The sequence below is a fragment of the Vulpes lagopus genome, chromosome 2, assembly GCF_018345385.1.
Source record: "Vulpes lagopus strain Blue_001 chromosome 2, ASM1834538v1, whole genome shotgun sequence".
In the NCBI taxonomy this organism is placed as follows: Eukaryota; Metazoa; Chordata; class Mammalia; order Carnivora; family Canidae; genus Vulpes; species Vulpes lagopus.
In genome coordinates, this window is record NC_054825.1 from 131102773 (window position 1) to 131118462 (window position 15690).

The window sequence follows — 15690 nt, forward strand, 5'->3', positions numbered from 1 at the left end:
AAAGGATGAGAATATTTAGGTAACAGATTATTTGGACTTATATTTATAACTTTTTGATAAACTTCATTTTTTTTAAGTTAAGAATACCTAATCACCCCAAATTTTATAGTTTATGCTTAACAAAACTTGCATATGACTTACTTGAATGAAAATAATGAAATTATCAGAAATTGGCTGGTTGCCATTTTCATTAGTGCTGGGAACATAGAAGTAGGAGTTGAAATTTCTTAATGTGGGGAAAAAGTAGAATTTTTTTGGATCCAGCAAAACGAGAAAGAGAATATAGTCTAGATAGACTATTATTAGAATTTCTAAAGTATTTCCTCATCAGTTGATCACTGCTTTGTGAGAAAAATTTTATATTATAAAATTTATATTTATATTTAAAAGCAAATTACTTCAAGTAATTTGAAGTAACTTAAGAGAATTTTTAGATGATTATAATTATATTTTTATTATCCTTGATAGAGATTTGTTAATGGTATATATATTGCAGAGTCCACCATTATGATTTTATTTTAAAAATATTTTAGTATAAAAGTACAAGTTTATGCAAAATACCAAAGTATTTAGTCTATGCAAAATACCAAAATGGATTATTCAGAAACTTCCTTTAAAAAAGGAGAAGTCTGGGATCCCTGGGTGGCGCAGCGGTTTGGCGCCTGCCTTTGGCCCAGGGCGCGATCCTGGAGACCCGGGATCGAGTCCCACGTCGGGCTCCCGGTGCATGGAGCCTGCTTCTCCCTCTGCCTGTGTCTCTGCCTCTCTCTCTCTCTGTGACTGTAATAGATAGATAAAAATTAAAAAAAAAAAAAAAATTGCGACAAAAAAAAAAAAAAAAAAAAAAAAGGAGAAGTCTGGGGATCCCTGGGTGGCTTAGCGGTTTGGCGCCTGCCTTTGGCCTAGGGCGCGATCCTGGAGTCCCGGGATCGAATCCCACGTCAGGCTCCCGGCATGGAGCCTGCTTCTCCCTCCTCCTGTATCTCTGCCTCTTTCTCTCTATCACAAATAAAAATAAATAGATCTTTAAAAAAAAAAAAAGTCTGCAAGTCAGTCTGGGACTTGAGTAAGATAGCAAAGTGAAAAAGTGATCTAATTTCTCTTTCCCATTGCCTTTAAAATTACTAGCAGACTTTAAAAATAGGGGAAAATCTGAGCAAAAGTGAAAACAAGGTAAAAGAAGCATTCTCCTGAAACACAGAACATGCAGCAAACATGCTGGAGGTAGGGATATACTAATGAACAACATCGACTTTCTGCTTACCCTTCTGTGAATTCAGTCTGACTGAGTCCTGAATGGAGATGCCAGTAACACTTAACTTGGAGGGACGATCAGGAGCAGTGGGAGTGCCTTTCTTTCCTGTATCTCAGTGTAGGATGATAGGGGCTGAAGTGGTGCTTGTAACTGGTAGGAAGCTTGGGGAGACTTCTGTATGATACAGCAGGTGGTAAGACTGGGAGTGATATAGGACACAGGACATACCCCATTCCTACTGTCTTTAGGTAGAGAAAGCTGACTTCTAGTGCAGTGAATTCATCAGACCTGGGGAGAAATTGACAGTGATGATATTTTTCTGAGGGCTCCTTTCCTGTCTCATCTCACACTAATGGATTAAATTAGAAATGGAGATTTACACTGACCAACAGGTCTTCATGATTAAGATGTGAGAGGAGGGTTTTGACGGAACTGTGCAGGCATAAGGAAAATACCCTCTTTCTGTTCACCATTACTTTTTCATATATCAGACTTCATTACATAGGTCACAATTTTCATTATTTTTTACCTCAGCTAGGATATAAATTCCATGAGGATAGAACTGTTGTTTTTTTTCCCCTTCATTTTATCCTGAGCATCTATTGGACACAGTGTATACTTAACATTTGTTGATGAAGGAATCGAGCTGACCTGAAGGCTTTGTCTCTAGAATATTAAATGCCCAAAGATAATGAAGCAGCATCTATAGAGATTTGGAGGAAAAAGTCCTCATTCAAGATTTCTGAACACTTATGAGTTGCCATCCCTATGTGAAGGTGACATATTCTTAGGTATATAAAGGTGTGGAAGTAGATTATCAGAAACCCTTTCTGAATTAATTACATGAAATATTACTTCAGGCTGGCTGGTGATGAATTAAAATGACAAGAATAGAGACAACATGGTAGCAGAATCATTGTATTAAACATTACAAATTGTTAATTACATAATACTAAATAATTGTCATACTGTCGGAATACATCAACCAACTCTTGGCCAAGGATACATATTTCACAGCTATAACAAAGTGGGTCTTTTACACAAATAAACTAGAATATACATTTATGTTAAATATAATTTATATTGTTTATATTGTTTGGGTTCCTATTCTTAGGAATATTACACTATTCTGGCATTTTTAAAATAATTACAGAAATAGTGGTTCAGATATGGATTTTAAAATGTAAAAGTAACATCTGAAACAGAGATCCTTAGTTTGGGATCTGTTGAATCATAGGAATCCATGGATGGACTGAGACTATGAACATTTTGAAAATTTTTTTTTTAATTTTTTTTTAATTTTTTATTTATTTATGATAGTCACAGAGAGAGAGAGAGAGAGGCAGAGACACAGGCGGAGGGAGAAGCAGGCTCCATGCACCGGGAGCCTGATGTGGGATTTGATCCCGGGTCTCCAGGATCGCGCCCTGGGCCAAAGGCAGGCGCCAAACCGCTGCGCCACCCAGGGATCCCAACATTTTGAAATTTTATGTAAAGTGATATATTTTATTTATTTTTGGGGGGGAGAAAAGTCTTGAGGAGGCTCATTTATTATTGCTATAGAAAAGCAAGGAAACTTCAGAGATGCACAAAAATCCTGAGAGTGCAAAATACAAAGCAAGAAGAAGCAAATTGGTTTTAGTAATAAGATATCTAAATGAATTGGGGCTCCTGGGTGGCTCAGTTGGTTAAGCATCTGCCTTCATGATCTCGGGGTCCTGGGATTAAGCTACATGTCAGGTCCTCAGTGGGGAGTGTGTTTCTCCCTCTGCCTGCTGCTCCCCCTGCTTGTGTGCTCTCTTACTGTCTCTCTCTCTATATCAAATAAATAAATAATCTTTATTTATTTCTCTCTCTGTCAATATTTATTTCTCTCTCTGTGTCAAATAAACTTAAAAAAAAAAAATGGATCAAAGGAAAGAATCTGTGGTTAGGTTAAAAACCAAAATCTAGGGCAGCCCGGGTAGCTCAGTGGTTTAGCACTGCCTTTGGCCCAGGGCGTGATCCTGGAGACCCAGGATCAAGTCCCACGTCAGGCTCCCTTCATGGAGCCTGCTTCTCTGCCTGTGTGTCTCATGAAAAAATAAATAAAACCTTAAAAAAAACAAAACAAAACAACCCAGAATCTAAGTAGCTGATATTTACTGGAGACTCTTAATAGCAAGATGAAAGTTTGAAAGTATGAAGTTTGAAAGTATAAAAAAATGGGCAGATGTGTAGGTATTATTCCCTTAAAAGAGATGAGGGAGGCAATATTACACAGAACAAGTGTTTAATTTAAAACGGCAGGGGTTATTTTATACAAGTTAGATAATAACAGATATGCCATAAATACTAGGGCAAAGATAGGTGAAACTACAATCACTGAATAAAAAGAAGTTCACAGAAACACAATCTTATTGGTTGGTTTTACTATACCTCTCAGTTCTTGCAAATTAAATTGAGGAGGTTTAACCAAAACAAGTAGGTGCAGAAGATAACTCCTGTTAATACATTTGAAAATATGATTGAAATGGACAGTATTTTAGACAAATATGAGTAACTAGAATCGACTTAAATAGTAGAAAACCTACAACTGAATATGCTGTCATGTCAGGTTGCCTTCCATGAAGACACCAAATGCTGCTGATGTGATAGTTTCAAGAAACTATCAACTTTCAAGAAAGTTTTCTCTGCTTTGTTTTCCAGAGCATAGAAAAAAGGGAAAGTTTAGAAGGAGCTCGATGTTGAAATCAAAACTTAGTAGGAATAATCTAAAACCTGAGGTCACTGTCACTCATGAAAATAAATGTAAAAATCCTAAAATATTAGCAAATTGTATTGAGTCATATTTTTAATGTATACGGCACCTTGACAAAGTAAGGATTATTTTTTAAAAAGTAAGTTCATTGTAATATTAAGATATAATTAATAAAATTATCAGTAGATCAAAAAAAGAAAGCAAATGATTACCTTGGTAAATGCTGTGAAGAGATTTAATAAAATTCTTAGTTTCAGATGAATTTTTTTTTTAATTTTTAAAAAGATTTTATTTATTTATTCATGAGAGACACACACAGAGAGAGGCAGAGGGAGGAGAAGCAGGCTCCATGCAGGGAGCCTGATGTTGGACGCAATCCTGGAACTCTGGGATCACATCCTGAGCCGAAGGCAGACGCTCAACTGCTGAGCCACCCAGGCGTCCCCAAATAAAATTTCTTCAGGAATCCAGGAATATTTCCCAAACAAGCTGGATATTCTCCAACTCCTATCAGTAGCCATTGTCACAATTGGTAGCAAAATGTTGCAGAATTTCAACCATTGTTAGTTAACACCATTTTGAAAGCTCTAGACAAATTCATTAGACAGAGAAAGGGAAAGTCTTAGTCATTAAATGGATGAGATAAAGTTAGTAGTATCTGTGGAGAATATTTTTGTCTGTGTAGAAAATCCAAGCAAATCAATTTTAAAAACTTGATCTAGATGAAATAAAAGTTCAATAAAGTACTGTTTACAAGGGAAATATAAAAAAGTAGGTTTCCTGTGTATGTGTTATATATGTAGATACATGAACAAAATCATCTGGAAAACATAAGAGGAAAGTAGATCACATTTACAGGAGCAATAGCAAAAACAAAATAAACTCCTTGGAATATACTTTCCAAAACCTTACAGAAAGTACTGACTCATTCCTTTTAATTGTTATGTCATATAGATTTAGTATAATTTATCTAATTAGCTTCTTGTTGATAGGCATTTAAGTTTTTCCCTGTATTTTATTTTATTTTATTTTTTTTTTTTTTTTTTTTATTTATTTATGATAGTCACAGAGAGAGAGAGAGGCAGAGACATAGGCAGAGGGAGAGAAGCAGGCTCCATGCGCCGGGAGCCCGACGTGGGATTCGATCCCAGGTCTCCAGGATCGCGCCCTGGGCCAAAGGCAGGCGCCAAACCGCTGTGCCACCCAGGGATCCCTTTTCCCTGTATTTTAGTTTTTACTTAATGAGCCAAGGACATTTTGAAAAACCACGACAAGGATTGATTTATAGTCCTTTATTTTAATTGTATAATTAAGCTGTAATAGTTGATAATATTCATTGGAAGAGAAGAAAAAGGCTCAGACACCCTAAGCTATATGGCATTTGACATCTGGACCAAAGGGAAAAACCATGTAAAGGAAAATACTTTGGAAGATTTGGTTAAAAATTAAAAACATTTTCTCTCAGACACTAAACTGCATTTTCCCTTCTCCCTGTCCAAGCAGTCATCTTTCTTGTTTGCATTAGGCTTTTCTTAATTCAGTCCCTTTCTTTTTTTCTTGTGGTTCATTCTCTGAATGTCAGCTCTTCCCTTGTTTGTCCATGACTGACTGAGGTTCGTACATTCGCATACATAGACCCAAGTTACTGTGCAGTATCAATATTTAACCCTTGCTATTTCCAAAAGAATTGAATTCCAAAAGAGTTGAAAGTGATATTAATTAGGATGAACTGAGCTGATGTTACACAGTGACCTATGGCAGTACCACAGTCGCTCAAGCAACAGAAGTAGTAACAGACATTTTTGTAGTGCATACTTTTTGCCTGGAGACTGTGTCGCTGTGCCTTTTCAGGAAAAAAGTTGTGGGATACAAAATCAAATGTATAAAAACCAGTTGCATTTCTATACAATTACAATAAACTATCTGAAAGAGAAATTAAGATAGCAGTCCCCTATACAATAACAAAAAGGAATAAATTTGCCAAGGAGTTGAAAGACCTGTACATTGAAAACTGTAAGACATTGATGAAGGACATTGAAGCAGACACAAAGAACCTCCCCAACCTGTGTGCTCATGTTTGTTTTCAGATGAGAGTCTTTCCCCGTCCAAGCCAATCAGTCCTAAAAGTCTGGAAGAAGCAACTGTATCCTCAGATGCATCCTCCAGACTAAGAGGGCACTTTAAGACCTAAAACTCCCCAAATCCCTCCATACCATTTAGAGTTTATTCAGGGTAACTTACTGATGAGAGTGTGCAATCCAGGTGCTGCTGCTACACAGCCGTTCTTTGGCCAGTCTAGACCAGAATCCACAGCTTTTCTAGAGCGAGGGACATTTGTGGTGAGGTAAAAGGGTAGTTCTTAAAAGTGGTGCCATGTGTGTGCCAGAGGATCTTTACTAGGTATCCAAAGTAGTGCACCACTTTAGCGAAGATCAGAACAAGCCTTTCTGCTTCCTGGTCAGGGCATAAGTGTGCTCTGAGAGGTCATTGTGTGGACACGAACAAGATGGAGGGCCAAAGGAGTCCGCCTTATCAGCACTCTTACACAGATCAGTATCTCTGGTGATCATAGGTGCAGAAATCCATAGCGAAGTAACAGCAAACTGACTTTAACAACAAATGAAAAGGATCATATACCACGATCAGGTGGAATTTGTCTCTGGGATGCAAGGACGTTTCAACATCCACAAATCAAAATGTGATAAACCACATTAATAATGAAGGTTAAAAATCATATCATCTCAATAAATACAGAAAACACTTTTGATAAAATTCAAGATCCTTTCATGGTTAAATCCTTAACAAGTTAGTTAAAAAAGAGATATTCCTCTTCATAATAAAGACCATGTATGACAAGCCTATAGCTAATATTGTGCTCCATGGTAAAAAGTTAAAAGCCTTTCCTATAAGATCAGGAATGAAGTGCAAGAGCTAGGTTCTTGTCTCATGGAGTCGAAGAATGAATCTTGTGGACAAAGGAGAGTGAGTAAAGTGATAGAAGTTTATTAAGCAAGAATACAGGAAAAGCTCTCAGAAGTGAGAGGGGATCTGACACGGTTGCCATTGTGAGCCTCTCTGACAGTCTTTTATTTAGAACTGACCAGGGAGCTTATGGCCTTATCATTCTTCTGAAGTCTTAGTTTGAGTAAGGACTGGTGATAACATCTTTAATGGCTTACTTCTTCTTTGGGGTCTGGTTACTCTTTGTGAGTCACAGATGACTGTCATAAAAAAGACACCTTGCCTACCCACACCTAGGGTGAGGTGGTCTGATTTGTTCCTTTATCTCTGGTTTCCTTATACCTCAGCATTTTCGGGATTTCTGTGAGCTTGATCCCATAGCCCCCTATCTGTCTTTCCCAACTAGCCCTTTCTTTCCTGTCCCTTACTCAGGAAGAAAACAAAGATGTACTCTCACCATTTCTATTCAACACAGTACTAGATATTCTAGTATGTTGGATGCCAGCAATGAGGGGAGTGATAAATGGGGTGATAGGGTCAAAGGGTTTGATTTAAACTGAAAATAGATTTTCGGTTTAAGAAGATCAAGTTCTGATGATCTAATGAATAGCTTGGTGTGACTGTAGTCAATAATACGATATTGTGTACTTAGACGTTTCCAAGAGGAGCTCTTAAGTATTCACGACACACACACACACACACACACACACACACACTGTTAGCAATGTTAATTGTATAGATGATGGATGTGTTAATTATCTTCATCTTGGTAATCATTTTACCATGTATATTTGTATCAAATGATCACATTGCACACTTAAACATATACAATTAATATGTGTCAGTTCTTCCTCAATAGAATTAAATATTTTAGAAAAATGTCCTTTTAAAATATTCTCTAGTTTGTTTTAAAGCACTCACTTACCTCTCTGAATACTCTTCCACTCATCTTGCCTTGTCTTCCTCACAGTCATGGTCCTCTTGTCCCTTCATAATGTGTTCTCTGAGTTTGAATATGAATATCATCCCCATTCCTGCTGCATTGATCCAGAAAGTCACTGTCTCCTTTTAATTTGATCCCCTCCACATATGTGCTCCCTCTCTCACCTTTAGAGTGGTCTTTTGAGCATTGTTAAGTTGAATTAAGCCATTCACCTCTCAAGCACTGAAAATTCTCAGTGCTTGTCTTCCATAGGTTAAGAATCTAAACTGCTTGGCCTACTGTACCTTTCATTTCCTCATTCTTACTTGCCTTTCTTAGTACTTTCCCAAGCATACAAGTTTAGTCACACTTGCTGTTTTCCAAGAATATTATCTCAACTCTTTACTTATTTTCATCTTTTTCTTAAAAGCCATACTCACCCACTCCTTTGCTCGCCTAGAAAGCTACTGTATTTTCTTCAGGATACTGCTTAATAACCTGTTTTGTGGAGTGATCACTCTTAGTCTCTTGACTCCAGGCATATTGCAGTTAGTTATTCCATCCTTTGTTTTCCCAAACATTGCCTTCATTAACTTATACTTTTGTATTGTAGTTACCTGTTTACTCTTTTCTGCTCTTTAACCACTCAAGCTTTCTGAGGACAGGGACTATACACATATTTTAAAAAGTTCTCAAAAAACAAAACAAAACAAAACAAAACAAAAAAAGTTCTCAGCATACAATATGGCACACATGACACATGGTAGCTATTGAAACAAATGAGAAGTCAGTTGTTAAAGGAATGAAACCAGTTCTTGAAATTTATCACTTACGGGAAGTAAGATGTTTCATTCAGGCTGTTGCAACAGAAGACATTCATTTTAAAAACAGAGAACATGGGTAAAAAACACCCATACATTTTTAAAGTACTTTTTCAAATTTTAAAGTACTTTCACTTTATCTCATAGATTTTCAACACCTAGCACAGCCTTAGAGACATTTTTTAATAAGGAATTTCATTAACTTTTTCTTTGGTGATGGAAATACCAATGTTGTTTGTATATAGCATCCTGTCTTTGGATGTGCATGTTATAGAATGCTTACCTCTGACCTACTTATAGCACGTTTTATGTCACAGTGGATGACGTAGTAGATGAAAGTGATGACAACGATGATATTGACTTAGAAGCCGAAAACGAAACTGAAAATGAAGATGACGTAGATCAGAATTTTAAGGTTAGTATAAATATCTGTCTTCAGTCAACCTTATAAGTTGTGTACCCAGTTGTAAAACAAAGATTGGGGAAATCGATGTAGCTTAATAGTAGATTAATTTGTTTTGTTCACATTTTTTTATTGTGATGACTTGTGACACTAAACTCATGAAAGGGAAAATAATGTTGCTTTGAGTGCATTGGTCTGAAAAAGGCATTAAAATAACTTATTTTCACTCTTTTGACCAGAATGATCTCAGGAACCCATCTGACTTAGGTTTCAAAGTCTAAGGAAATCTGAGTTTGAAGGAAAGTGGTTCGAGGTTCTCAGTGGCAACCTGTTCCCCTTTCAGCAGTCTTTTGGGGATATAAAAATAGTAGGAAAATAATCTGTAACTGCTGGCTTTTTGGTAAGAATTAGAGTTTACATAATGATTCTTAGGTTTCCGTTAAATGAATAAGAAAATGGACAAAAATATTAATTGAATTGAGACAAGATAAGATTATTGTCATGTTATATGTGATGTTAAGTAAAGAGGCAGGGGAGTTTTTAGAATTTTATGGCACTCCTGTAGGTTTAGAGACTATATTTGCTTTATTTAGTGTTGAGAAGGGGTCATTTTAATATCTGTGGAAAAATACCTGCTTAAGTCCTTCAGTTTTCAACTGTTTAGCTTAGTGCTTTTTTGGCGAGTGGAGAGAGATCCATTGACCCTTGCCTGCTTGGCCCTTTTTGTCTTGAATGCCACATGAAAATTGGGTACACTGAGTATTTGACCCTCTCTAGAGATAGAATATAATATACTGGAAGGAGATTTCCATCTTAATAGTATATGTAGAACCAGTTTCATTATTGATAAATGCGATCACCAAGGCAAGTTTTGGCAGAATTGTCAAGGTAGCCAATCTGGGCAGCATGATGGTCTGCATCCTTGCTTCAAGAAGCTAGAAAGAAGAGAAACAGTGCTGGCTCTGATGGTCAAGGCAGAAAAATCTGGATTGATTGTATGATTATGGTTCTGGACTTGATGTAAGGAAAGAACCATGGGATCCAAGCTATGAGAATTTAAATTCTGTTATGTAAAGTTTTCTTTAGATATAGGAGCTATATTAAAAAAATCATTTTTGGGGGGTTCTTTGGGAACTGAATGTTTAGAGATAGTAAAATTTCAGATTGACATTAAATTTATTATACCTTAAAGAATTATATTTTGATAGAAACCTTTCTTTTATGTGCTGTATGTTTCCATGTTCTTAAAAATCTAGTATGTTGAGTATAATTTATTTTTTATGGCTCAGAGTCCTCATTATAAATATTTGTTGTGATCACTACAGATGTAAGATAAAGGTTGGTGGGGAAATAGAACTCAGTAGGGATTATAATAATGATTCTAATTTTGCTGCTTGGAGATTGTCAGTGTATATGCATGAATATATACTTAAAATTTTTTTAAAAATCATATGAGTGTAAGTTACATATATTATGTATCATGGTCCTTTACCGCTAAATATGTCAGCAAATATTCCCTAAGAATAGTTGTATTCTTTATTTTATTTTTTAATTAAAAATATTTTATGTATTCTTTTACATAACCATAATGTAGTTATCAACTTCTTAAATTTATAGTGGTATAACTTTTTATCTAATCTGATATCTGTATTCCACTTTGTCAGTTGATCTCATAAATGACCTTTATGAGATATTTTTTCCTTCTCTCTAGAATAGGAGCTAGTAGCGGTTATTGCTTTTAGTTATTTTGTCCCTTACATCTCCTTTAATGTAGAATATTTCCACTTTTTTTTTGTCTTTTGTGACATTGACATCTTTGAAAAATACAGTTGTTTTTTTAAGTATTAGTTGTTTTAATGTTAGTAAATATATTACTCACTGGAGTAGCTGCGATTACTTACATTTTCCCCCACTTTATCTTAACACACCAGTTACAATAATAAGAAAAAATAATAGATTGGATTTATTAAACATCTAATCCTATGCTAGTCCATGCTCTTTTTTTAAAATTGAAATATAGTTGACATATAATATTTTATTTCAGGTATATAGCAGTGATTTGGCATTATGAAATGTCTAAACCATTTGAATTTACCATCTATGCTAGTCTGTGCTCTTTACATATAATAACTATTAAAACCTCATCTCAGTCTTATAAGGTACATGGTATTATTACCTCTGCTTTATAGGGCTAATAATTAGAAGAAGGAGGCACAGAAGGATTATTAATGTAGCTTATAAGAGATGGGGCCAGGATTCAGAATAAAGCAATCTGATGTGAATGTCCACTCTCTCTACCACCATACTATACCAAAATGTGTTTTTTTAAAGGACTACAGAATTGTTGGCTGTTTGAGACTGCTGAGCTATATTATCTTATTTTTCTTCTTCACTACAGTTTACCTCTTCCTGTCATTGGTGGTTACATTTGGACTAATTTTTCCTTTTTAACTAAGTCCCTTATTTCTTTCCTGTGTGTCAGGTGAATCTGTTACATTGTTTGGGTTTAATATTTGTTTGTGATTGATTGTGGTTGTAGTTTTAGAGACTGTTTTTCCCTCACTGTATGATTCCATTCCCTTTACCACAGATTTTTCAGTTTGGAGCATTTATAGAAACTTGGAAGTTTAGAAGCCTCCTCTCCAGGTAGCCAGGACTTGTCAGTATATAAACTTCAATGCATTGTTTTCCCTTCCTTTATTTTAGAAGAACTTTAAGCAATGGTGAAAAGTGGATTTTTTTTTCTCTTCTAAGGCTGTCAGTAGCTCTTCATCTTTGTTTTCCCCTGAACCAAAACATGAATTTCCTGCTTCCAACCTCTCCAAGTAATAGTTTTTCCCCACAATGCTTGTTTTACAGATAAATTCTTTTTTTTTGTTTTGAAAGCTATATATATATGGCTCTATTGTCATAAAATAATATTGAATGTTGAATTTGAGTATGCTTAGAAAAAGAATATTTCTATAAACTTTTTGTTATTTTGAAAGCACTGTATATTTTATTAGGTGCCAGTCAAGGAAATTACATATTTTGGTTCATCAGTGCATAATTTAAAGATCTATGAAATTACATATTCATGTACTAATAATTATACACTAATGATCCACTAACATGATACTCTTTAAATACAACCAGTGTGATTTATTTATAGCAATGGAGAAAATCTTTTTATTGGTTATACAAATAATAGCTAAGTTCCTGAATATGAAGTATGAGAAATACAAAGTATGTTTTTCCTTTTAAATTACTTGGTAATGTGAAATGTCTATATTTAGTCAGATATACGTATATAAAACATTTTAAGGATTGAAGCATGATAGATTTAAGGCTAAAAGTATGTTTACTCTGATGATAATTGCAAAATTAAAACCCATTGAAAATTAAATGGTCTTATATCTCTCTTTAGCAATGAAGATAATGAAATGATGAGTTTGTATTTGTGAGGCCTGATTTGTTGAAGGTTGTAGAGAATAGCTTGGATAGTAGGTAAACTGAACTTGTCTTTCTGGTACAGTATGTGTAGGTCTTTGAACAGATAGAGATCGAATTAATCCCAGATACATATCCTGTTTTTCTGAGGTCATACCTCTCCTTTAAATTTATCCTCTTCTTTCCTAAAGGGGCATGGAAATAATTTCCTGGTGTTGTTCAGCTTTTTACTTTTTTTCCCCTGAGAAACAATATATAGTGACACTGAGCTTTCCTAAGGGAACTTTATTGACCATGGAATATGAGAGTATGGGGTAATTGTTGGTTTGTCTTGAGGCAGTGCATTGACTAACAGAGTATGCTCTGAAATCAGTGATTAGTTTTCATCCTGGCCCTTTACACACTGTGTAATTTTGAGCAAGCCCCTTAGCCTCCCTGTACCTCGGTTTCCTCTTCAGTTAAATGGAGGTAGTGATGCTAACTACTTCATAGTGTTTTTTTGCAGATTAAATTATGTAAAATGCTTAGCATAGTGCTTCTCACATTTTCAGTGCTAAGTAAATGTTAGTTATTTTGATTATCACCACTACCATCATATATTTATATTTTTCAATTTAATTTTAAGTTCATCTTCCCTTTAATATGAATAAAACTATGGCACTTAAGGAGATTGTGGGGAATATCCTTAGTCTGGATCTTGACACTAGGTTTTCTGTCTTCAGGAGCCCAAATACTGTGTTCTATTAGAATAACCTTTGACAAAACAAAACACGATGAAATAACCAAAACAACAACAACAAAATGACCCCAAAATACAAGCAATTCAATCTATGGTAAAATTAATACAACCTTTATTCAGTGATTATTCTCTATATATAATTAATAATTTGGAAAACTTTATCTGAAATGTATTCTGTAATTTTACCTTTTTTTTTTTTAACTGGTTGCATTTTTATTATTTCAGAATGATGATATTGAAACGGATATTAACAAACTAAAACCTCAGCAGGAGCCTGGACGAACGATAGAAGAACTTAAAATGTATGAACACCTTTTCCCTGAGCTTGTTGATGATTTTCAGGTATAAATATAGAAAATACAGCATCTTAATTGATTTTAAGAAAAAGTTCCTTTATTCTTTTCCCCTTCCTAAGGCACGTAATCACTGTTTTCCTTCTTCTCTTTATTTCTAAAATATGAAAGTAGTGTTGCCTTTCTGGGTGACATTAGGTAGTTATTTCAGCATTCTGAGCTACAGACTGCTCATCTGTAAAATGAGGGGACTAACTCATTAAATTTTTGGACTAGCTTTTACATTTTTTTTATCACTTGGGCTCATTGCTTTAATTGGCATAGTTTTTTTTTTTTTTTACTTTTTTTAATAAGTAATCTTTAAAATGGCATTTTAAAATCTTATGTTGAAGTTGTATTTATCTTCATTCCATCCAATTAAGGAGGGGGGTGAGAGCTGAAAAAGTGCTAGGTTAAAACTGTAGTCTCTGCTTGTTGGATTGTTTTTCCTGACAGTCACTATATAACCAGGGAATGGCGGGGAGGGGAGGAGAACTTGAAGTCTTTATATCTGAGTTGATTCACAGGGAGGGTGACTTCTTGTTGACATTTCTTATCCTCATTTATTTACTGGAATGTACTTATTTAGCATGGGTTACACAGCAAGTAAACCTTAATGGAATTGGTGGCAATTAGTAGATATAGTTTCTTATTCTCACCCAGCTGATAAGATTACTTATCTAGGTAAGTTGGTGGGGACAGGTGATTTGGGGACCCTGCCCTTCCACCATCTTGCCCCCATCGAAGAAAAAGATTTTAATGTGACTTTTATTTTAGAAATAAAAAGAGAAATACAATTGACCCTTGAAAAATGAGGGGTTTAGGGGTGCTACCCTCCCAGTGGAGTAAAAAATGTACGTATAACTTTTGACTCCCTGCAGGTTAATCACTTAATAACCTACTGTTGACTAGAATCCTTACCAATAATATAAGCAGTTGATTAACACATTTTGTATGCTATATGTACTACATACTGTATACAGTAAAGTGAGCTTAGGAAAAGAAAACACTACTAAGAAAACCATAAGGAAGAGAACTGTACTGCATTCGTCAGAAAAAAATCCATGACTTGGACCCTCACAGTTCAACCATGTTGCCCAAGGGTGGGCTGGGCTGTGGTTGCTCGCTAATGTTCATGCTTTAGAGTTCTCATTTTTTAGGGTTATCTTTGGGAACTTAGGATCTTTGGATGCAATAGGAGCAGCAGCAGGTTGCTCTCACTCCCCCTTCCCCAGTTCCTTGGTACTCTCAGAGATTTGGGGGATGTTGGAAGGTGCTTTGAAATCAGGGGAACTAGGAGGAAGGCAGGAATAAAGGAGAGTGATATTTGTCAAAAAGAGAAAAAGAAGGTAGGAAGAGGCATTCAGGAAAGGATGCAGGATGATTTTCTCCCACTGAACCTACCAAAACTATCTGGCTACTATTTTAATGCCTTTGTGCCTAGCTGAGAATTCAGAATAAACTAGAGATGATAAATACTGCTAACTCAAAGCAAAAAAATGTGTGGAAGGGATTTGGAGAAGGGATTGATTATTATGTGAAGTCGTCACCTACTTCTGTCTTCTTGTGTATAAGAACTATATAACATGATTAAAAAATGGTGTTTTGATGTGGGAATAAAAAAATTTTTTTAATGGGTGTCAAGGCTGGGATTTTGATTCTCATTCTTTAGCAGGCCACTTCTTTCTTGTAAGCTATGGTGATGAGTTCTTAGATGTCTTGCCTGTTAATTCATCACCTGGCTTAGGCTACCCTTGATGGTTTCCTGCTTGGCACCTAACAGCTGGCCAGCTTGTCCTTTAGTTTGGCTGCTCATAGAAGAGCCTGTTACTACTTTTGGTCTGACTTGGCCAGGGTCAGATGGTAAAGACAGGTTTGTCAGAATGTAAGTGCTCTGAAAAGTCTCCCCAAGTGAGTCACTCTTTTTTATTATGTTTAAGCAAAAGAAGCTACTTCAGGTATTCCAGATAATGTAAATTTATTGATATGTCCTCTGTTTTGCCATAAAGTTTAATGGAATACAGCTGTATTTCTGTAGCATATGTTATGTGGAATAGCACATTCTTTTTTATTTACATAACTGGAAAA

At 35.5% G+C, this 15690-nt stretch overlaps 1 protein-coding gene across 4 annotated transcripts in view; it reads left to right on the top strand.

The window, feature by feature from the left end:
* AGTPBP1 (ATP/GTP binding carboxypeptidase 1) overlaps positions 1 to 15690 on the top strand; it is a 174944-nt gene that overhangs the window by 84569 nt on the left and 74685 nt on the right. For all 4 annotated transcript variants that reach the window (XM_041743506.1, XM_041743508.1, XM_041743507.1 and 1 more), the window contains 2 exons: positions 9017 to 9114; positions 13496 to 13612. In XM_041743506.1, the coding sequence (XP_041599440.1) occupies positions 9017 to 9114; positions 13496 to 13612 (215 nt within the window). The remainder of the gene's footprint in view (positions 1 to 9016; positions 9115 to 13495; positions 13613 to 15690) is intronic.